At 47.7% G+C, this 22,763-nt stretch overlaps 1 protein-coding gene and 1 pseudogene across 1 annotated transcript in view; both read left to right on the plus strand.

Moving 5' to 3' along the window:
* Positions 1-3,221, plus strand: part of Kank4 (KN motif and ankyrin repeat domains 4) — a 73,765-nt gene extending 70,544 nt beyond the window's left edge. Inside the window, exon 10 of the mRNA XM_041652337.1 lies at positions 1,602-3,221. Coding sequence (XP_041508271.1) covers positions 1,602-1,706 — 105 coding nt within the window. The 3' untranslated portion in view covers positions 1,707-3,221. The remainder of the gene's footprint in view (positions 1-1,601) is intronic.
* A 12,691-nt stretch (positions 3,222-15,912) lies between these two features.
* Positions 15,913-16,463, plus strand: LOC121447883 (annotated as a pseudogene).
* The last annotated feature ends 6,300 nt before the right edge of the window (positions 16,464-22,763 follow it).

Here is a 22,763-nt window from a genome sequence, read left to right on the forward strand (position 1 = left end):
GAATTGACCTGCATGTCAGAGGCCACTGTGTCTGAGCCCCAGCACACACTAAATTGGGTGATGGCATCCAGGCCTATACTCTAAGCACTCAAGAGGTGGAAGCAGAAAGAACAGGAATCCAGGGCCATCCTCACCTGGTTCCTGGCCAATGTGGGCTATAGGAGACCCTGCCTCAAAACAACAATATATTCCTCCCTTGGAGCCCCTCCCACTCTCCGTTCTTTCTCTGCTGCCGGACTACAAATGGTTGTGGCGCCTCAGAGGCAGCTGGGTTCCATCCTGCTGCAAAGGGGGAAGCCCAAAGAGCTTGACATGTTAATATGGGCCACACCTGCTCCTCTGAAAGATGTGTCCCATTTCAGGAAGTTGATAGAGTTACAATGAGAGTAAAATGGATAGTAAGTATCAGAGCAGCCTCAGGCTGGCACCTCTCAGTCAGTCACCAAGATAAGTGTGGTTTTCAAAGCCGTTTAGCTTTCAGAATTCTGACTGTAGGGCTGTGTTCACTCATAAGAGACCGGCTGCTCGGATGGAGCTCACACTCCAACACCCAGCGTGTGGGCTTTCCCTCCATCTCTGTACAGCCAGTAGCAGGCCTGCCTCAGGACAGCACCACAGGTCCAGCTTCTTTAGCTCAAGCTCCGCATAGCGGGCCATGCGGTAGAGAAAAATGCTTCAGGGACTTCATGTCAGGAATTATCAACACGTACAGTGTCCTGAGCTCATGGCTGCTCCTAGGGAAACAGTTAACAATGGGAGGGTGCTGAGAGATATAGCTTAGTCCAGAAAGAGCTTGTAATGTGATCATGAGGACCCAAGCTCAATCCCCAGAACCCATAGCTGTAAAAACATCTGGGCACTGTAGCGTATGCCAGCAATGATGCTCACTGGCCAGCTAGCCTTTCCTATCTGGCCAGGTCCAAGCCATTGAGAGACTATCTCAAAACGAGCAAGGTAGACAGCACCTGAGGAATAACACCGGGTTCTGAGCTGTGGTTTCCACATGCACATGCATACATGTGCACATGCACAGATAAACATGTTTACACACACACACATACACGCACACACGTGCTTGAGAAAAGGCCTTTTCAGTGAGTGTATGGCTTGTGGGCATATAGAAACCAACAAGCTTCCGATAAGCGGGAAATTGCTAGTATATGATGGGCTGTTAAAACAGAGTGAGACAGATGAGTTATGAAGATTACAGTGGGAAGCCATCTAGCACCACAGTTACAATAAAAGGGCATTCAAGACCCATGCATGCGTCCCTTTCTCTGCTTTAGCAGCAGCAATCCATTTGCACAGGAGAAAAGAGAAAGGACAGGAAAGGATATTTTCTTTCCTATATTTTCCAGTTTTCTTTAGTGCTGAGGGTCTGGCAACCCCTTTTCTGTTCCCACAGGCTCAGGCTCCCAGGCCCGAGGATGGCACGGCACGTGTGGAAGGGTCCTCATGTCTCGTGACCCATTTCTCACGGTCCACATGCCATCTGAGTCACACCCCTCCTGGGTTACCTGATGTTTGCGGCATCCCTCTCAACACTTCTCAGTGGGCCAAGAGGCAGATGGGATGATATTTTTTTTCTTCCTTCCCTACAGGCTGGCCGAACAGCTTTGTCCATCGTCCTGAATTCACCTGCCTATGTGGAAATCGCAGAGCTTCTTCAGGCCCATGTGAAGCAGGGCACGTCCCTGGGGCTGTAGAAGCTGCAGAAGAACTAACAGCCAGGAACAAAAGGCTCCTTTTCTGAACTCTTCCCTTGCCCTTAGAGGGGGCCGGGGTCACAGACAAAGGGTCGCCGCTCGAATGAAGAAGCTATGTCAAATATGCACAATCCATTCCCGTCATAGGAATCTGCTCATTAGGATGCTTAGTAGTTTTTTGACTTAGGCCAAGCCCTCCAAACTACACGGGCTTCAGCACAGAGTGTGAGGTACAGAGGAAAGGCTGGGGTGGGATTATCCAGAAACTCCAGACATCTTCAGCCTTGAATCCCTCGTGACTGTTTTCGCAGTCCTGTGTAGCGAGCGGGTGGGTAAGGGCACACTCGCACGGTAGACAAGCAATACTTCTTACATAGAGTCTTAAAGCACACTGTCTTTCTGTTTTGCATCAAGCATATATGCAAATATATCCCACTGAATATGCATGTCTAGAGAGAATGGGAGAGGACTCTAAACTTAGGCAGGGTAGGAGGAAGTCCAGTGATGTCAACATCAAGGCAGGGACTCTTGTGAGTCCTCCTGCGGCTCCAATTCCGTCCATGGAAGTAAGCAGAAAATCCAATCTGATGGTTAGCATGTTGGTGGCGTCCAGTTGTTTCAGCTGTTCCCAGCCTGTGAAAGAAGCAAATGAGCTGGCCAGCTTCTTGCTGGGAATGAGTCGCTGTAGAAGTGAGCATTGTTCACCCACTGCAATGGGCAGGTACTGGCTGAGAACTTCCGGGCTCCTGGCTGCCCGAACTTCAGCAGCAGCCAGCCGGGGCAGGACAGAACTTTCTCTGGACTGACATCTCTCCCAGGGAGAGTTCTGTCCTATGCTGCCATATCCTCTGGGGACAACACATGAAAGTGCTGACAGTCTCATGCAAAAGTCATCTTTATGGAAAAGCAAGAGTATCAGAGTTGGGGATCTGAACGCTGAAAACTCAAAAGCGAGACTTCTCCTTTGGGCTGGAATGCCTATTTGCTTGGTACCCCTTGGGTGAGTCACCAAGCCTTCATAGGTGACAATGCCATCATCTTCAGAATGGAGGTGACCATACAGTCCACCTCTCGGTGGGGGGGGGGTGTCTTCATAAAAAACTGCTTGTGGAAGTTTCAGAATCCAGATGATAACCCAGGAAGACTGGCTTCAGGAACTCTGCAGCTAACTTCTTTCCACAGTGTGATTTATGAGGCATGCTCAAAGTCCCATGTGTGGATGCTGCTCAGAGATGAAAAGGTTAGAGCAACAGATGAGTTTTAGAGGATTTATTTCAACGTCAAAACACAATGTAAAGGCAAATGCATACATTAATAAGTGTTAGCTCCTTGCCTTTGCAAAGGCTAATGTGTATCCAGTCCCCAGGATCTTGTTATGCAATAGGTCTGAAATGAGGCCTGAGTGTCTGGGTGTCTAACTAGGCCCAAAGGATGCCGATGCGGTCAGGCCACAACCAAGCTTCGAGTAGCCCAGCTCTGGCCCTGTCCTTATTGTATATAAATTAAAATGTTGCCTCTCGATTGGTCTCAAAATTTCTTTGCTCTTGACTCTTGGGAGTTGGCAGTATAGACCTAAATTAGCTAATTCCTTTTTGCTATCACAAACTACCAAAGGGGGGCTGGAGAGATGGCTCAGTGGTTAAGAGCATTGCCTGCTCTTCCAAAGGTCCTGAGTTCAATTCCCCAGCAACCACATGGTGGCTCACAACCATCTGTAATGAGGTCTGGTGCCCTCTTCTGGCCTGCAGACATACACACAGACAGAATATTGTATACATAATAAATAAATAAATAAATATTTAAAAAAAAAACAAACAAACTACCAAAGGACAGGCACTTATGAAGAAAAGGGGGTATTTATTAGCCCACAGTTTTGGAGTCCGGGGAGGCAGATGGCAGGAGCCTGGAGGAGGAGAAAGGGATCAGAGCTGGATATAGGAGCAAGGTGAAGTCGGGTTTTTGAGCAGTCATCTTGTGACAGCTGCCCTGGGTCTTAGGAGAGATACCTTACTCACCGTTGACAATGTCCCCCATTTGTCCTAAGGGCATCCACCCCTTAAAGCTTAACATTTCCCTGTACCAGGAAACAGGATGAAGTGCTGTGGACCTCAGAGGAGAGACTTTCACCTCTCCTACAGAGTGAGTCAGAGCGCTCTAGAGAGAGCAGTGGGATTGGGGACTAGCAAAGCCTTGTGGCCCCACAGCGGCAGGGTTTCTGATGACTTCAGTTTCAGTCCATGGGAGAGGAGATTTGAGAGCAAGGAAGACATATGGTCTTGTTTATTGTGTTTTGATATTAGAGATTTGGACTTGAGCCTAAACTTGAGGGGACTATCTCACAGGCTGCTTTAAGAATCCAAACGCCTTTCAGAAAACCACACATGTGTGCTGTGTGCTAAATTTCGCTCTTATAATCCTACTGCTGGGGGCGAGGCAGGTGAAGGTGCTTGCTGCCAGGCCTGAGGGTCTGAGTTTGATTCCCAGAACCACATGGTGGAAAGTGAGAACCAACTCGGCCATGTTGTCCTCTGGTCAGCAAGTTATATTCCACATGAACACTGCATACACCGAATGAATAAATAAATGTAATCTTAAAACATTTTTAAGCCCACTGCTTGGCTGGAAGTGTAGCTGAGGGAGAGAGCACTTGTATGTTTGAAGCACTTGGTTCAGTCCTGGCAGGGAAGGGAGAGGCGTCGCTATAGGTAGTGGGAGCCATTGAAGAATGGCTAAACACTGAAGGCAGCCAATCAGAGGTGACGCTAGCAGTAAGGGGGTCAGTGGGGAGCCTCTTGGGAGCCGTTGGGGATAAAGCAGTAAGAGTGGAGCTAAGCATAAGCACTGCTAGGAAAGGCAGCAGGAATGGGGTGTACCAGAATGTGGTCACAAACTGGGTAGGAGCAGAGTTGGTGTCCCCGTCATCCCCAGGACCATCCTATTGTGCTTCCTTAGTTGTAAGCTTGGTAACTCACTACCAGGGATAGGGACTCCGTGTCCCAGCTTCCCTTGCAGTTTGCTATGGTGTCTTTACTACATGTGGGTAATGAGACATGTGTAAAGTGATGCGCACAGACTTCAGTCCCTTTCCCTCTGGCTGGGATGCTGTAGCCATCAAGATGAGACTAACGTCCCCAAACAGAACAGGAGTCAGAAGGAACTGGGGTCCTGTCACATCTGCTCTGGGCTGCCTGTTCAAAAGCCTTCTCGATTGTGTAAACCATTGTCCACTGGGACCCCTCCTGAAATAAACTACATTTTTGAGACCTCAAGACGATCCAAGGGCATCAGGATAGAAAAGCCTTCCTGATTCCAGGTTGTGGTGGTGCACACCTTTAATTCCAGCACTCGGGAGGCGGGGGCAGGCAGATCTCTGAGTTTGAGTTTATCCTGTTCTACAGAGCGAGTTCCAGGACAGCCAAAGAAAGACACACAGAGGTGGCTAGTCTGTGAGAAGGGAGTGAAGCCAGAGGGCAGTGGATTCCAGGAGAGGATGCATTTACAGGAGGAGAGGTCAAGATGGGCAAAGGATGCTGGTGGAGTAGACAGGGGATGGGAGGGAGATCGGTCATCCTAGCTTACATCACAGGGATTCCCCCACCCCTCCCCCCAAAACACAGACCCCAGGCACCACCAGAGCCAGTGGGCTGTCTGCTAAGAACTCTGAAACTGGTATCTAATAAGCAACTCCAGCCCCGCTGATATCTGGGTTGTAACATACAGAGCTTTGAAAGCTCCTGGTCATGCATCAGCCATGTGCTTGGAGCAGATGTTTAGAGCAAAGTAAGGTAAGAAGGCCAGGGCAACCTGTGTTCCTTTGGGAAGATCCCTATAGACACCTACCCTCAACTACAGGAACTTCCCCACTGGTATTTCTTCTCCTATCCCCTGTAGGTGCACAGCACAGTGACAGGAAGCAGGGAGGGCAGGTACCCATGGGACTCAATCCCAGCTGGACCACTTACTACTTGGCTATGATCTGCAATGAGGGGAATGGAACTCCCTTGGTCCTAGAAGCAGCTGGCCACTTGGCACATGCACACAGCGGGCTGCACCAGGCCTTTTCAGGTGAGTCACCCACCAGCTCTCAAATCATGAAACGGAGACTTATTATTAGTTTTGAATGCTCAGACCAGCTTGGGCTGGTTTTTGGCTAGCTCCTTTAGTTTAAATTAACCTGTTTCTCTTTATCTACCTTTTGCCCTGGGGTTTCTTTACCTTTTTTTTACTTCTGTATCTCTTACTTTCATGGCTTCTTTCTTCTCTATGTCTAACTGGCTGAAGTCAGTCTGGCTTCTTGCCCTGGGCATGTCCCCATTCTCTCCTCTTTCTTCTCTCTTCTCTTTCTCATCTTTCTAGATTTCTCCTCCTGTTTATCCTATCTGCCCGCCAACCCTGCCTATCCTTTCTCCTGCCTAGCCGTTGACCAGTCAACTCTTTATTAAACCAATCAGGCGCCTTAGGCAGGGACGGTGAAACAAATGCAACACATGTTTTCATGATCAAAAATGCAGCATGAACAAGAGCAGCATGCCTTTACACAGCTAAAGTGACATTCTGCAGTGTAAACAAACGTAGCACATCTTTGCCCAGCTAAAACAATATCCCACAGCAGTGGGCAGCCCCTGTAACAGCATGAGCTACCAAGCTGGGGTTCTCGCTAGACCCTGCCTCCAACAACAGCAGCTAGCACTGGGTGCAGTGGTGCAGCTCTTTACTTGGGTGGCAGAGGAAAGGCAAGTGGATCTCTGTGAGTCTGAGGCAGCCAGGTCTATACACTGAAGTCCAGGACAGCCAGAGTAGTGAGACCCTATCTTAAAAATCATCATCATCATGAAAACAGTTTGCGTTCACGGAGCAGTTACCCTTCTGAATCTGTAAATTCTATGTCCATAGATCCAACCAATTATGAATAAAAAATAGTAGGAATGCTTTTCATGTGTCCTGAACATAGACTTCTTGTCACTTCCTAAACGATACCGTGACAACAATTTCAATAGCATTTCCATTACATCAGGCCTCAGCATCTAACGCAGGTTTAAACTACACGGGCATCACTCTGACTTGAAGCCACGCACCAACTCCTTCCTCCCTGAGCCTTTCTTCTCTTAATCCTAAGGTTTAAAATCTATTAACAACAAACTAAAACAAAAGCTCAGGACTAAAGAGATGGCTCAGAGGTTAACAGCGCATCCTGCTCTGGCAGAAGACCTGAGTTCAGTTCTACGCACCCATATGCACCCGGCCAAGTGCCACCAGAAGTGACAGTATCCTCTTCTGGTCTTCTCAGGCACCCGCACACCTGAGAACATACATGAACAGAGATTCACGTAAGGGTAAAGAAAGAAAAATCAGAAGTTTGATTCCTAAACTTTGGCAAAAATTAATTACTAATTAAAGCACATGTAAGAAGTGTGTGAGTTATATGAGAACAAGATGCCATTTTTTTATATGAAGGACTTGGGTGTCTAGATTCCGGTATCCTTAGGATGTCTTAGATGTGACCCATTGGATACAAGGGACAGTTGTACTTAGAAAGTCCCAGCCATGAATTTAAAGGACTTTAGCACTCAGGAGGCAGAGACTGGTGGATCTCTGTGAGTTTGAGTCCAGTCTCGTCTATGAAACAAGTTCCAGGACATTCAGGGCTGTTACACAGAGAAACTCTGCTTGAAAACCAAAAAAAGGGGGAGTTGGGGGGGCCTCTAGATAAAACTACTCACTTCTTACAGTAACCTTAGGGGTAAGCGCTAGTGTTTCCCTGAGTTGACATTGGAAGAAACAGAAACAGAGAGAGCTGAATGAATAACTCATCCAAGGACCATACAGCCTAGTAAACTTCAAGTCCAGAATTTCAAACCCACCAATCAGTTTCTATGCTTGGTAGTTCCATGTCAACTTGATACAAATGAGAGTCAACTAAGAGAAGGGAAACTCAATTGAGAAAATGCCTCCCTAAGACAAGGTTGCAAACAAACCTGTAAGGCATTTTCTCAATTAGCAGCTAATGGGGGAGAGCCCAGACCATTGTATGTGGGGCCACCCCTGGGCTAGGGGTTCTGAGTTGGTTCTGTAAGAAAGCAGGCTGTAACTGGGTGGTGGTCCCAGCACTCGGGAGGTAGAGGCAGGTGGATCTCTGTGAGTTTGAGGTCAACCTGCTCTACAGAGCGAGTTCCAGGACAGCCGAGCCTACACAGAGAGACCCTAATCTTGAAAAACAAAACAACAAAAACCAAAAACCAAACAACAACAACAAAAAAGAAAGCAGGCTGAGGAAGCCATGAGTAGCAAGCCAGTATGCAGCTCCTCCATGGCCTCTCTATCTGCTAGTACCTCCAAGTCTTGCCCTGTTTGAGTTCCTGCCCTGGCTTCTGTCAATGACAGACTATGATATAGACGTATAAGTCAAATAAACCCTTTCCTTCCCAGCTTGCTTTTGGTCATGGTGTTTCTTTGTAGCAATAGTAACCTTGACTAAGACAGGCTCTGTGACAAAATTTCCTTGCTGCTCCTTCAGATCTCTTCTTGACCCCTGCTAGTGCCCCGGGCGAGGGACAGGGTGCCTGGTTGCCGAAGAAGGACGTTGCTTAAGGTGCAAAGCTGCTTCAGGGGCTGAAGATTAAGGCGCTGTCTGACTTGTCAGTCTGTCAGGGTCATGGTCCTCCCTTAGGCAGAGTGTTTAAGACTGGGACAGTTGTGACGTCAGAATGGCTATGTTTCAGCCTTTCTGGGAAAAAAGGGGCCTCTGTTAAGTGCACAGATGTCTGACTTCTGCATTGCCTCAATGGCTGGAGGAAAAAACTTTCCTTTGGAGCCCTGGGTTGGATCTCCAGCACGGTGACCTCACTAACTAAACACAGCCTCCAGAACTCCCGCGCAGCCTTCTTAAGTTCCACAGAAAACTTATTGAGCATTTTTTAAAATATTATTACCCCTCCCCCCCATTATATGGTCCTAGTTTGCCTCAAACTCACAGCACTCTTCCGGCCTCTGCTTCTCAAACGCTGGGACATGCACATCACTCCTGGGTGCTTGGACATCTTAACTGGCACAACCTCCCTCCCTCACTGGCTACTGTGCAGTGTGTTGCATCTTGATGTCTAATGTCCACATAGATCGTCGGGAAGTCTTGTTAAAAATGCAGGTCCATATTTTTGAGTCTGGGCTGGGCTTGAGATTCTGCATTCTAGCAAGCTCCCAATGCTGTGGAAAGCAAGGGGAAAGACGACATCCAAGCTGGAATAGTGTCCTCTCTGAAGATGTGGCAGGAAGAATGGGGGGAGGGCGGACAACAGATGGGGGGATGGGGGCAAGAGACATCATTGTGAACTATTTGAGATCTCAAGAATTTTTTGTAACTGTATGCATGTTGGGGACTGTGGATCACCAGACCCTGAATTTCTTGTAAACAACGTGTTTTCCTCTGCTCTGAGCACGAGACCCTGATGGCAGGGGAGTGGGTTCTGATGAGTCTGCAGCTGAGAGATCCTGAGAGCTGGGGCATGGCCAGAGCCCTATAGAAGCTGCCCCTGAGCACAATAAAGGGGGCGCTCTTGTATCAAGGATGACCCATGTCCCTGTCTGTGTGCGTGTGTTTTTAAGTATCTAGCTTAGTTCCCAGCTGGCGTGCTGTCCAGTAGTGCAGGTGCTAAGAAAACTCTACTGAGGGAAGGACAGGGACTATTCTGCTTAGTCAAAGCTGGCCTAAAACTCACTAAGTAGCCAAAGAAGACCTTGAACTCCTCATCCTCCTGTCTCTACCTCCGAAGTGCTGTGACATCAGAGGTGAGCCGCCGTACCAATTTCAGGAAACTATAAATGTTGAAGCCACTTTTAGTGCAATGCCCGATCTATGTGCTATGCATTACGGCAGGGTTCACAAGCCGGGCAAGGGGCCGGAGATTGAAACACACACACACACACACACACACACACACACACAGAGAGAGAGAGAGAGAGAGAGAGAGAGAGAGAGAGAGAGCGCGCAACGGGTCATCCTTGAAACAAGAATGCCAAAAATGCCCCCTTGAATCAAGAATGCCCTCTTTATGTGTTTCAGGGCAGCTTATATATCGTCTCCTTGGCCAGTGGCCACACCCTAACTCTCAGCTGCAAGCCCACCAGAAACCACTCCCCTGTCTCATGCTTAGAGCGTCTGTAAGCACAGGAAAACAAGTTGTTTGCTCAGAGCAAAATAAGTTGTTTACTCCAGCAGACAAGGGGTCACAGGAAATTCATGGTCTGGGGGGTCCACAGTTCCCAACAGCCACTGTAAAATCTAGAACCAAGTTTAGCCTTTGAACTCAACCACCAATGACCTTCAGTGCCTGCTACACCGTTCCCCTGGCAATGGGTTCTTCCTGAAAGAAAGCCTGTCCCTAGGGATACAGACCCGTGAAAAGCTCTGCAGCCTCGTCTCTCCCTTAGCTTCCCTGGCTTTGTCAGAGAAATTGTTGTTCTTTTGTTTTGATTTGATTTTTGAAACAGGATCTCACTCCATAGCCCACGCTGGTCTAGCCTTGCCTCCAACATGGCCCAGGAGAGACAGCCTAGGTCAAATGAACTCTCATCTCCCAGATACCTACATGGTTCCTGAGTATTTGCTGGTCTCGTCTCATGAGCCTAGTAACCATTTTCATGCCCCTCCTAGCCTATGTCACCTGGAAGCAAGAAGCCTGCCCTGGAGCTCACAGTGGTGACTTTGTGGCAGCTCCTAACAACCTTAGTGAGGGAGGAAACTGATTTACCAGGAAAGGTCACCCATGCCCAGAAGCAAGGAAAGACATGCTCTCATTTGTAATCAAGAATAAACTTGGGACTGGAGAGATGGCTCAGCAGTTAAGAGCATTGCCTGCTCTTCCAAAGGTCCTGAGTTCAATTCCCAGCAACCACATGGTGGCTCACAATCATCTGTAATGAGGTCTGGTGCCCTCTTCTGGTCTGCAGACAGAATATTGAATACACAATAAGAAAATAAATGAATATTTTTTTTAAAAAAATAAACTAGCTCTCTGGGAAGAAATGATTTGCCTAAAAACTATTTGGAGTGGGCACGGTCAGTGGGAAGTTTAAAGCTTAAGATCCGTGGACTGTCTGCAAGGACGTTTTCCAGACATTTGCTTTACAAAGTTCAGCCAAGATAGGGTCTCCCTCTGAAGTCCAGACTAGCCACAAAGTTCTGCCTCACCTGGCTACTTGCTGGGGTTACAGGCATGGGCCACCCACCATGCCAAGCTGCATAGCCATGAGTAGGACACATTTTTAGTACCTCGGAGAGACATCTGCAGGAAACCTGTGGCAAGCCTCTGAAACAACGCACATGGACCCTGCTTCTGCTTCTCACGTACCTGGCTACCACGGACTAAGCCCGTTACTCAGAAGAAGGTATTGACCGGTATTTTTCACTTCATGTGCACTAGCGGGTCAGCTAAAGACAAATCAAACCCCCTAGCAACCAGACAATTCTCCAAGAATGTGCCCGTAAGCTGCAAGTGAAACGAACTCATTTCCTAATGCCGGCAGGAACAAAGCTGATGAAGATGGAGTCATGATCCAACCACGGAGATTCTAGCGCACTGAGTCACCTGTGCTCGTGCCTAGCCAAAGCGAGTTGTAAAATCAAGGCAAGGAAGACTGTTTTTCATGGCTGGAGACTGAACCCAGGGCCTGGGACTGGAGAGATGCTCAGTGGTTATGAGCACTGTAACTCCAGTCTCAGGGGATCCTAAGCCCTCTTCTGGCCTCCAGATACATAAATGGTATACAGGCATACATGCAGGCAAAATATCCATACACATAAATATATATGTATATGCATGTGTATGTATGTGTGTATATGTATATATATATTCCTTTTTTCCCATCCTCGTGACAATCCCGCATATCATCTGCCATCTCCTCTAGGAAGTTGTCCCTTTCAGAGGCTAGGCTGGAGGCAGGCCCTAAGTCATTGAAAATCTGCATTATAAGACCTGGAAGAGTGACAGTCCCTCAGAGGCAGCAGAAAGCTGGCTGGAGCTTCTTAAACATTGTTGCTTGTTAGGATTAACCCCAGCCTGGCAGACTGCTGAGGCGGCAGAAGAGAGTCCATTACCTTGCCAAGACACTCTGTGTCAAGTCGGTATTTGACAAGGACAAGCTACCATGTCCTGGACAAGCACTTTAATAATCAGATTCTGAAAATGAAAATCCAGCGTCTCTGCACTCCTAATTTGATTTCTCCGTGGTGGGAGAGGGGAATCTCAATGCAAACGGTGTTTCAGGAGCGCTCGGTTCTGTTGAGCAATGCCTTGACCCCTGATCCTGCTGCCTTTCTGATCACTTCTTGTTTAGCACCGATTTCAACTCAGGAAGGAAGAAAGTGGTGTCTGTCAGATGAGTGTCTGTTGAATTCCTTTACCAGGAGAGGAAGTCACAGATGAGGGCACAGGTAACCTTTCCCAGCCTGCAGAGATCCTCGCTGTGGAGGGGATGGGTGCTGTGGAGGGGGGATGGGTGCTGTGGAGGGGGGATGGGTACTGTGGAGGGGATGGGTGCTGTGGAGAGGGGATGGGTGCTGTGGAGAGGGGGAAGGGTCCTGTGGAGGGGATGGGTGCTGTGGAGGGGATGGGTGCTGTGGAGGGGATGGGTGCTGTGGAGAGGGGGAAGGGTCCTGTGGAGGGGATGGGTGCTGTGGAGGGGATGGGTGCTGTGGAGAGGGGGAAGGGTCCTGTGGAGGGGATGGGTGCTGTGGAGGGGGAAGGGTCCTGTGGAGGGGATGGGTGCTGTGGAGGGGGATGGGTGCTGTGGAGGGGGGATGGGTGCTGTGGAGGGGGAAGGGTCCTGTGGAGGGGATGGGTGCTGTGGAGGGGATGGGTGCTGTGGAGGGGGGATGGGTGCTGTGGAGGGGATGGGTGCTGTGGAGGGGATGGGTGCTGTGGAGGGGGGATGGGTGCTGTGGAGGGGGAAGGGTCCTGTGGAGGGGATGGGTGCTGTGGAGGGGATGGGTGCTGTGGAGGGGGGATGGGTGCTGTGGAGGGGGAAGGGTCCTGTGGAGGGGATGGGTGCTGTGGAGGGGATGGGTGCTCTAGAGCACTAGAGGGGTCAGGCAGGGTTGGCAATGCCTACAGCACACTGGGGCCCAAGGGGAGCCAGCAGGCGACTGGAACACAAAGAGCCCAGCTCCATGGCATTCAAGTGGAGAGGGCCGACTACCCATAAGTTGATTATGAGAGGTTAGGAAGGGCTTCCAGCACAATGGGCTTGGACTCAGTTTACAGAACTCGGTACCTGCTGCCACTGAAGGGAGCAGAGCCAGTGTGCCCCCACCTTCCCCCTCCCTGTCAGCGTGTCATTGATCAAGTCCTGTTGAGGAAGATTATTTTCAGGTGTGTTGCTTTGGTTTATTCTGCATTTGTTTAACTCTGTGAAGCTGCCATTCTTTGCCTGTCTAAGACACCTGATGGTCCTAATAAAGAGCTGACTGACCAATAGCAAGGCAGGAACAGGGATAGGCGGGGCTGGCAGGGAGAGAGTATAAACAGAAGAAGTCTGGGAGCAGGAAGCACAGTAAGAGAAGACATAGGGGGCAAGGCAGCCACCCAGCTACACAGCAAGCCTCGGAGGAAGAAGTAAAGTATACAGAAATAAAGATAAAAGCCCAGAGGCAAAAAGTAGTCTGGATAATTTGAGAAAAGCTGGCAAGAAGCAAGCCAAGCTAAGGCCAGGCATTCATAATTAAGAATAAGCCTCTGTGTGATTTATTTGGGAGCTGGGTGGTGGGCCCCACAAAAGAGCCCAAAGAACTTAACATCAGACAATAAATAGCATCCAATCTAAAGCTTTTTACTTTTTAGATATTTTGTTTTTGTCATTGCTCTTTTGGAGCATCAAATTGGTCTGGTCCTGAACTTAACATAGCTGAGAATGGCCAATCTTGAACACTTGCCTCCTGCCTCTGCCTCCCATTTGCCAGCTGGGATTACAAGTGTGCCCTAGCAAGGCCACCTAAACTTTCTAGCTTTTAGGAGGTAGCCTTATTATCTAAACCTTTCTAGAACACAAAATAGAAAAAAATAAGCTGGGCATGGTGGTACACACTTAATCCCAGCACTTGGGAGGCAGACACAGGAGCTCTGTGAGTTTGAGGCCAGCTTGCTTTCTACATGGGGAGTTCTAGGACAGCCAGGACTATACAGAGAGACCCTGTCTCAAAAAACTAAAATATAATAATAATGATAAATTTAAATTTTTATTTCTTGTCAGTCCCTGGTTCTTAAAAAAGTACCCAAGTCAAATAAATACTGATATGCAAATTATTTAGACTAAGCAATATTTAGACTTATATTTTAAAATGTTTTGGTTTGGTCATTGAGTTGGAATTTAACAACCAAGTCAACACGCACTGTACCTGTGGGGAGAGCTAGGCAAATGATAAGGTGTGGAAGTTGATGGTATGGAAGGGGTTTCTAGAAGCCCTGTTGGTTCTGTGTAGAAGAGAAGGAAGAAAAAAAGAGGAAACCTTTTAAAGGGACTCAAGGACTGGGACCCTGGAGGAGATGGAGCCCCGGGAAAGGAGAGCCAAGGAGGGCATGCATGAGCGCAGTCAAGGCAAGGCTGCGCTGAGCTGGATAAACCATTGTGTAGGGGAAAGAAAAGCAAGAGATCGAGAATACAGGGGGGAAAGCTCCCCATAACACATTCCCCTCCCACGCCTGACTCCCGTAGGGAATGCCCAGGGGCAGAATGCAAGTGCTGGTGGGAAGAAGGCTCCAGAAAGAGCAGGCCTTTCTTTCCTATGGCCCAAATTCAGCACTAGAGGGGCGGGAGCAAGTTACAATCTCTCCCAAAAGTTCTACACTTCCTGCTGCTGGTATGCTTGGGCCCTGCTCTGAACACAGAGACCTCCACCTTTATGGCTGGGGTGGAGAGGTAAGAGGGGCTCTGACTGACAGTGACATACATGGGGAAGGAGAGAGTGATGTCCAAGCCAACTCAGCTCCCTCATCCTGAGTGACCTGCAAGCTCTTGCCTTGAGAACTTGTGAGGGTCGCATTAGGTTGCCTCTGGTAATTTCTCAGCCATTAGCTAAGACTAAAAACCTTTCCAACAACAGATTTTGGGAGGGCCCGTATGTGCGCAGGCACAGCTGAATTGTGTGTTTTAATATGGAGAGGATGAGAAGAGTTTTACTGCTGGTCTATTGTCGCACTGTTTCCCACTGCCAGGACCGCCCGTTGTTTTCAGGGGACAAATCCCTGCAAAGACTGCATCTCCAGGAGGCAGGAAGCATTCAGCACAGCTAGGACCATATATCATGCTGTGTGCAAGTACTAATTCTGGCAAAACAAGATCATGAATAAGGCTATATTTGTGTTTTTGACTTTATTGCCGTAGCTTCCTCTGTATAGTTCAATATAAATCTGCCTTCTGTTATAATTGCATAAGTGCTTTGTTGAAATATTCACAATTTTTGGTGAAAAAGGGGGGATCTTATCAGCACGTGAGCTCTCAGGTCGCCTGAGATTGGACGTCGATTCTTGGACAGGCAGGGTCTACATTCGCGTTCACCATGAAGATTCAGAAAATGAAGCTTCAGGGCTGGAGGGATGGCTCCAGGAATAAGAGTTCTTGCTGTGGGGCTGGAGAGATGGCCCAGTGGTTAAAGAGCACTGGTTGCTCTTCCAGAGGTCCTGAGTTCAATTCCTAGCACCCACATGGTGGCTCACAACCATCTGTAATGAGATCTGGCGCCCTCTTCTGGCGTGCGGGCATACATGGAGGCAGAATGTTGTATACATAATAAGTAAATAAATCTTTAAAAAAAAAAAAAGAGTTCTTGCTGTTCTTGCAGAAGACTCAAGTTTACCTCCGAGTACCCACATCAGGTGGCTGCCTGTATCACCAACACCAGGGGATCCAACACCCTCTTCTGACATCTCAGGGCACTGACACACATACATACACATCAAAAAAGAGAAAACAAACCTTAATTCAAGTCCTAAAGGAAGAAAACGAAACTTCGGCCACCATTAACCCCTAAGCTCAAAGTCTCAAATGGGGAAAGTGAGGCAGGATAGAAAGATTGAGAAAATTAAGATATGGAAAGAAAAAAGGAGTCCCTCACCCTGAATTATGGCTTCTATTGCTTCTAGCTGAGTCAATTTTGACAAAGGTGAGGAAGTACAAGCGTGGTGGTCAAGCATATGGTGTCCCAGGCTAGATGCGAACAATGCGATACAGGAGCCCCAGGAGCCACTGGGAGCGAGGAAGGTGGGCACCTGTCAATTACAAGCGCCCAAGTCAGAAGAGCGTCCAGGAACTGGCCAAGAGTGGTGAACTCCTGCACAAGCACAAGGCGCTACTGGCCCAAGTGGCTATCTCTGCAGACCCCAATGTCCCTAACATCATTGTGGCCCAAATGACCTCTCCAGGCCCTCTGGTACTGGATGGGACAGGGGATCTGGGGAACTCCAAGCCACAGTCACTTGTGCTGACAGAAGGGTGGAGCACAGGATAGAAATCGCTTTGCAGGGGAGCAGAGATTGTGTCTCCATGGCGTACACCTAGCACACATACAAGACAGGTGGGAAGACTGACGGCTTGGTCCAGGCTCTGGGCTCTAGGCTGAGAACCATGATTCCTGACACCCATGGAAAAACCCCCCAAAGGCCTGTTTGCTTGGCGCAGCTATGATATCAAGTCTTACTTCACAGATAGTGACCTGACTCCCTGTCATGGGAGTGGAACGTTACCATCAAAAAGGAATGGAAGGACTCCTAGCTGGGATGGCAGACAAACGGAAGGACCAACATGTCCCTCCCCACCCCAAGGGCTGACAGGATTCTCCCTGATCGACACAGGAAGCTCCTCTGTCTGCCTCTCCTCCGCCTGTCCACAGGCCCCTGTGGTCATTAGTGTCACAACGCTGCTTCTGCCTGTGCAGTGGAGGAGGGGTTCCAGTCCTCCCTTCCTAAGATTCTGACTTCTAGAAGGCCGCGGACTGCTGGGGGTTGCCCAGCCCACTGTGTCTCTGCCCCAGCATGGGTGGGGCAAAGACTGGACTGTCCTTCAGCACCCTCACCCTTTGGCCATGTCATTGCTGTCAGGCGCTGTCCAACCATGATACCTTACCATGGGGAACATGTACTGGGGGCCGTCACTCCTAACTCACCTGTCTGCGTGAGCATGGCATCTCCCTTCTCCTTGACTTGCCTACCGTCTCCTGTTTGGGTGACCCAGTCAGGGAGGCCTGGCGTGTGCTGCTGTTGCTCCCTAGAGGGTTGGCCAGCTCTTTGCCATGGCCAGGGCTGGCTTCAGTAGCTAAGGGAAGGTCAAACTGCTAAGACTCAATGCTTCTGGCCCCATCTAGGAGGGCAGGAGGGGGGGACCTAATTCCCCTGCCTTCTTTGTCCTTACAGGCAGTACTCAGAGCCCGTCCCCATAGAGAGCTTCTAGGCAAAGTCAATGACCACACCTTACTTGTCTCACTGGGCACTGTGGCCTGGGACCTTGCATCTGGCCTGTTGGTATTCTTTTGACTCCACTGGGGTCAGCTGCCCTGATGCCTACGCCATGGCTCTCAGTGCTACCATCCCTGGGCAGGACAAACGCGGGACACAGCTGGGAGCTTGTGTCCTTTGTGGTCACCATGTGGTGCTCTCAGGCCCAGGTCTTGAGAGGAACCTCTGTCCCTGATTCTCTTCTGAATGGGAAATAAATACCCCTGAAGGAGGGGGAAAAAAATTGACACAATCACCAACAAATCACTTAAGATTTCTTGTGTAGTGAATGTAGGAACCAGCCACTATAAACTAAATATAAACAGATCACCCAAAGGAAGTTATTTATTTCCAACCATTATCACCTGTCAGAGTAGGACTCAGCCATCAGATAAGTTTAATGGAGGCCTGAGTCTCAGTAGTTGAGCCTGAAGCAACACCTGGTTGCAGGAAGGACCATAAACTGAGATAACCTGAGCACCACCCAAAAACAGATCATCCAAAGGAAATGCCTAAGGTCACAACTGCTGTAGGGATCACGACAGCACACACTCACAAGGACACCCCTAGACAAATGTCAGCCAATCAGGGGTCCTGAACCTCAGAAACCCCTCACCCCCACCTTTACTATTACAAAAAACCAACTCTAACTGAGCTCCGGGCTCTCTGTTTATTCCAATGTTGGACATGCAAGAGTCCGAGTTTGCAAACTTGCATAGAATATAGGCTCTTTGTTTTTACATACGAGACTTGGTCTCTTTGTTGCCTTTTGGGGGACTTTGCAGATTTAGGCGTTAACAGTGAAAGGGATTTCAAATAAGAACATAACTAGCACTGAACCATGCTGTCAGAATGCAGACACTGGAATTTAGCAATGCCTTCCTCATCTGGGAACTTGTACTTTCCTATAGAATTCCAAAAACAAGATTATGAATCAAATTTATAATAAAAAACACATGCCTTGAGACTTTGCTGTGTGAAATCCTTCAGCCAATAGCCTTTAAGATACCAGCCCACTTGGTATCGTGAAGCTTGCGAGGGCTCTCTCTGCTCTATCTCCCAGCTGCTGGATTCGGTTCTTGTTCCCCTTTTGCGCAGAGGACTGTGATCTGAGTCTACCCCTAAATAAATAACCCTTTAGTATACTCAGTTCTCAGCTAGTGTGGGATTACTTTACAGCATCCATCTTCAAGACTTCATTTGACCTCTGGTTTTTATTTTGAGCCTGTGAATTTGTACAAAACACCTCATAAACCAGCTTCTAATCTCACTCATTAAATACCTTTCCTTAAGGCATCTATTTTTTTAATCTTTTAAGATCCATTGAGAGCAACTTCACTCCCAAAGACTCAAATCATATATATATATATATATATATATATATATATATATATATATAAAACTATTATTAAGGTGTGTAAATTCGATTCTATCTTGTGAGAAGCCCACACTCACCTTTCTCGTTTGTGTGTGTTGCAGAGGCCATTGACAAAGGGTTTTAGGAGTGTCCGATGTTGCATGTGAAGTTTTAGAAATACCTTAACATTTTGTTCACAGGTATTTTCCTTAGTAAATACACACCACCTATTATTAGAATCTGTGGCTAATTACAACTTTTAAAAATATATTCTCTTTAGGATGGCAGATACAACAAATGCCATTCATCAGAAGCCTTTCCTGGGTCTTGATCATATGGCTCAGGGGTATGGCGCTTGCTGTGCAAGCCTGACAGTAGAATTTCGAGCCTCTGAACCCATGTGAAAGTGGAAAGATAACCGACTCCACAAATGGGTACCAAAGCAGAGTTGGCAGGTCACAGGACTCCTGACTCTACAGGGAGGTTCCTGGAGACCCGAGGGCAACACTTGACTTCCTAGTCTGCAAGTGCTTCATTAGTTTTTTTCTTTCCTGAGGGGGCTCGTGTGCCCCAGGTTGGTCTTCAATTCATACCACAAATGGAAGACCTAATCCCTCTGCCTCCACCACACCCACTTTGGATTTTTATTTTGTGGTTTTGTTTCTGGCCTGGGATTTGAAGACTTTACCTTCCAACCCCTGTAGAGATTCTTGGGGGTGGAGTTCTCTCACCCTTGAGTCGGCTTCACACACTGCCTCGCCCTAGACTTAACTGCCGTATTAATGCTTGGGATTTCCTTGATATCAGTGGCAGGTTGATAATAAGGGTTTCATACAAACAAAACCTTGAAAACTAACAATTTTAAACCTTCTCTGTGTCTGGAAGCCTTCATGTTGAAGTAAACATTTGGCCTTTGCAGCTCATTGGTAAAGCTGGGTTTGATGGGTAACACCGCAGATTAAAAACAAACAAGACCAGGAAAATATGGCCTTGCCTTCCAACTAATGGCTTTAGAAGAAAGCACCACATGAGAAATCTGGGCTGAAAGGTTTCCATCCATCCACATAAGACAATGGTCAAAGTAGCAGGAATCACCAAGGCTACTCTGTGGCCCCAGCCCACCTCCTTGGTGAGAGTTATGTGATCATCACCAACCACCTGGAGACCACCTCTGCTCAACCTCATCTCCTACACTGGAGTTTGCAGGTCTTGAGTCTTAGACTTTGGCTCTGCATTCACTCTGGTCTGGGGATCACTTCCCCAAATGTCAGCATGAAAGGTCTCCAGAGGCTCAACTCAACGTATGTGAATGGTCCCCACAGAAAGGCCAGACTGGGTTTCCTAGTCGGTGAACTTTCAACCAGAAACTAACCTGAATACTGCCCAGACCTTTGTAGCTTTTATTAATTTGTGTGTGTGTGTGTGTGTGTGTGTGTGTGTGTGTGTGTGTGAACAGGCTAACAGTGAGTTTGTCACGAACAGCCTACCCTGGGCCAACAAAGCAGCCAGGTGCGACCCATTCTTCTAGCTTCTAGGACTTGGCTTAGGCAGCCCTCCCTTCATCTACAAAGCTAACAACTTTGAAAGACTACAGCCCCATTCAAGCAGCAAGATTTCAAGCAACTTCACTTCCACTGTGTAGACTTTTGTGGGTAAAAGGGGCACTAAGGACAGAAAGAGTGGGCAGCCAACCCAATGTTGCCAGAAGCAACTCAGAACCCCCAGGGAGGACACTGGGGTAGGTTTGGACATCTTTCCTGTTTTCAGTCAGATCGTATTGGTTAGGCAAAGGCTGAAATCTCATGAACACTCATTTTTCTGGCGCTGGGATTGCACCCAGATATGCATGATATAGAGAGGTACTCTACCACCAACTAAAACCTGGGGCCCAGGGTGGAGCCCACAGATACAATTAAATCTAAATAAGTATCTTTTCAAACCTGTGTCCAATTGGTTTTGCTTCAAGGACAAAACGAAGACTCACATTGGAGCACATATCCTGTTTCCTTTTACTGTTGTGGGAGATGGGGTATCACCTGTAGGCTAGACTAGCTTTGAACAGTGTGTCCCCATAAGGTTGGGGACCACAGGCCTATGTACTTAGTCCATTTTTATAGCTTAAAGACCTGATATTATTGTTTTATGTATAAGTGTCTCCCTATGCTACCCAGGCTGGTTTCTGATCTCTGGGCTCAAGTTCATTTTTAAGATCAATACATGTATTGTATGGATGCTTTGCCTGCATTTTTATCTATGCACCCTACTTGTGCCTGGTACTCCTGGAAGCCAGAAGATAGCCTGGATCCCCTGGAACTGGAGTTAACAGATGGTTGTGAACAGCCATGTAGGTACTAGGAATAAATCCAGGTCCTCTGGAAGAGCACCCAGTTCCCTTAACCACTAGGCCATCCTCTCAGTCCCTAAATCTGTTATTAACCATCAGGTTTGTGGTAATCTGTTATGGTGGTACATCAAAAAGTAGACATGGAGGTAATTTCTTGGCAGCCACTCAAAACAAAGCAGCACAGCAAAAGACAACACAAGGGCTGAAGAGATGGCTCAGTGGTCCTAAGTATACCCTGTTCTTCCAAAGGACCTGGGTTCGAGTTCCGGCACCTACCCCAGTCCCAGGGCATCCAAGGGCACCAGGCATGCACTCGATGCACAAAGACACGTGTAGACTAAACATCCATACATGTAAAATAAAAACAGTTTAAAGAGAAAAAGACAACACAACAGAAGGACGAGTGTGTCCATTTTCCCTCTGACATTTACATTAGGGTGGGGGCACAACTAGCGAGCTAGTGGCCCTTCGCCCTATCCCCCGTGTGGCAAAAAAATAAAACCAGGGGTGCCTGGCACTATCTTCTGTAGCCTTCCCAACCGCACAGGGATGGCAGGCAGGGCTCTATCAGTTGTCTGAACTTGCCCCAGGATTAGACACAAAATTCCAACACTCACCAGGCTGAGGCAGGAGAGTAGTCCTACAGACGGATTCAAGGGTAACTGAGACTAGAGGTCATTGTAAAACAAAGCATTCCCTTTCGCTCCCCTCTGATTTCTTCAGTGCATCCCCATTGATGACAGATTAATGTCAAACAAAGGACTATCTACACACACTGGCACCCTCTAAGAGAAAGACTCCATCAAAAAAAAAAAAAAAGACGGCTTAACCAAAAAAAAAAAAAAAAAAAAAAAAATTTAAAAAAAGCCGGGCGGTGGTGGCGCACGCCTTTAATCCCAGCACTCGGGAGGCAGAGGCAGGCGGATCTCTGTGAGTTCGAGACCAGCCTGGTTTACAGAGCTAGTTCCAGGACAGGCTCTAAAAACCACAGAGAAACCCTGTCTCGAAAAACCAAAAAAAAAAAAAAAAAAAAAAAAAAAAAAAAGACGGCTTGAAGCAATGAAGTGTAGAAGCTCTTAGACAATACACAGTAACGGCAAGGTACTTTTGAAAATATTAGTAGGAATATTACATAAACAAATAATATATTAGAACTCCAAATTTTAATATAAAAATTCACATAATGGCAAAAGAGAGAGTTGATTCAGTCAGCCTGCCCACCCCACTGTGACCTCTAGACTCTACCCCGTGTGTGTTTACACAGGAAGATGCCTCCTTACCAGGGTAGATAGCTATTTTAAAATGTTATATATGCTAACTCAACCAACATTCAGGTAGTGAATTGCTTCCTCCTTACCCTGAAAGAAAGAAAAAAAAAAAATCCAGCCATCCGTCCTTCTGGACAGAGATGTGATGGTTCAGTGTCCAATTTTACTTAGTTTCCCGATGCACTTTGGTGGACAGAAAACATTCCAAACTGCTAAATTATATTGTTCACCAGTTCTTTCAAAAAGGGTATATCAGAAACAAACTTCTTAAATTCTTCAATATCAAAAAAGACCTTGGTTTTACCCTTAAAATCAAACGCCAACTTGGCCGGATAGAGGATTCTCGGTTGAAAGCCTTCTTCCTGCAGAACTTTGATGATCCCGGACCACTGGCTTCTTGCATCGATGGTTCCGGGTGATAAGTCAGCTGTCAGTCTGATTTTTGTTCCCCTGTAGGTTATTTCTTTTTTTGCTCTAGAAGCTTTTAGGATCTTCTGCTTGTCACCAGCACTCCAAAACTTCACCAAGATGTGTCTAGGTGTGAGTCTGTGCTCATCCACTGAATTAGGGATTCGGTGAGCACAGATGATCTCGAGACTCTGGTCTTCCAGG

This window comes from Microtus oregoni, unplaced genomic scaffold, assembly GCF_018167655.1.
Source record: "Microtus oregoni isolate MIOR12 unplaced genomic scaffold, Mior012 000005F_ref0000423, whole genome shotgun sequence".
In the NCBI taxonomy this organism is placed as follows: domain Eukaryota; kingdom Metazoa; phylum Chordata; class Mammalia; order Rodentia; family Cricetidae; genus Microtus; species Microtus oregoni.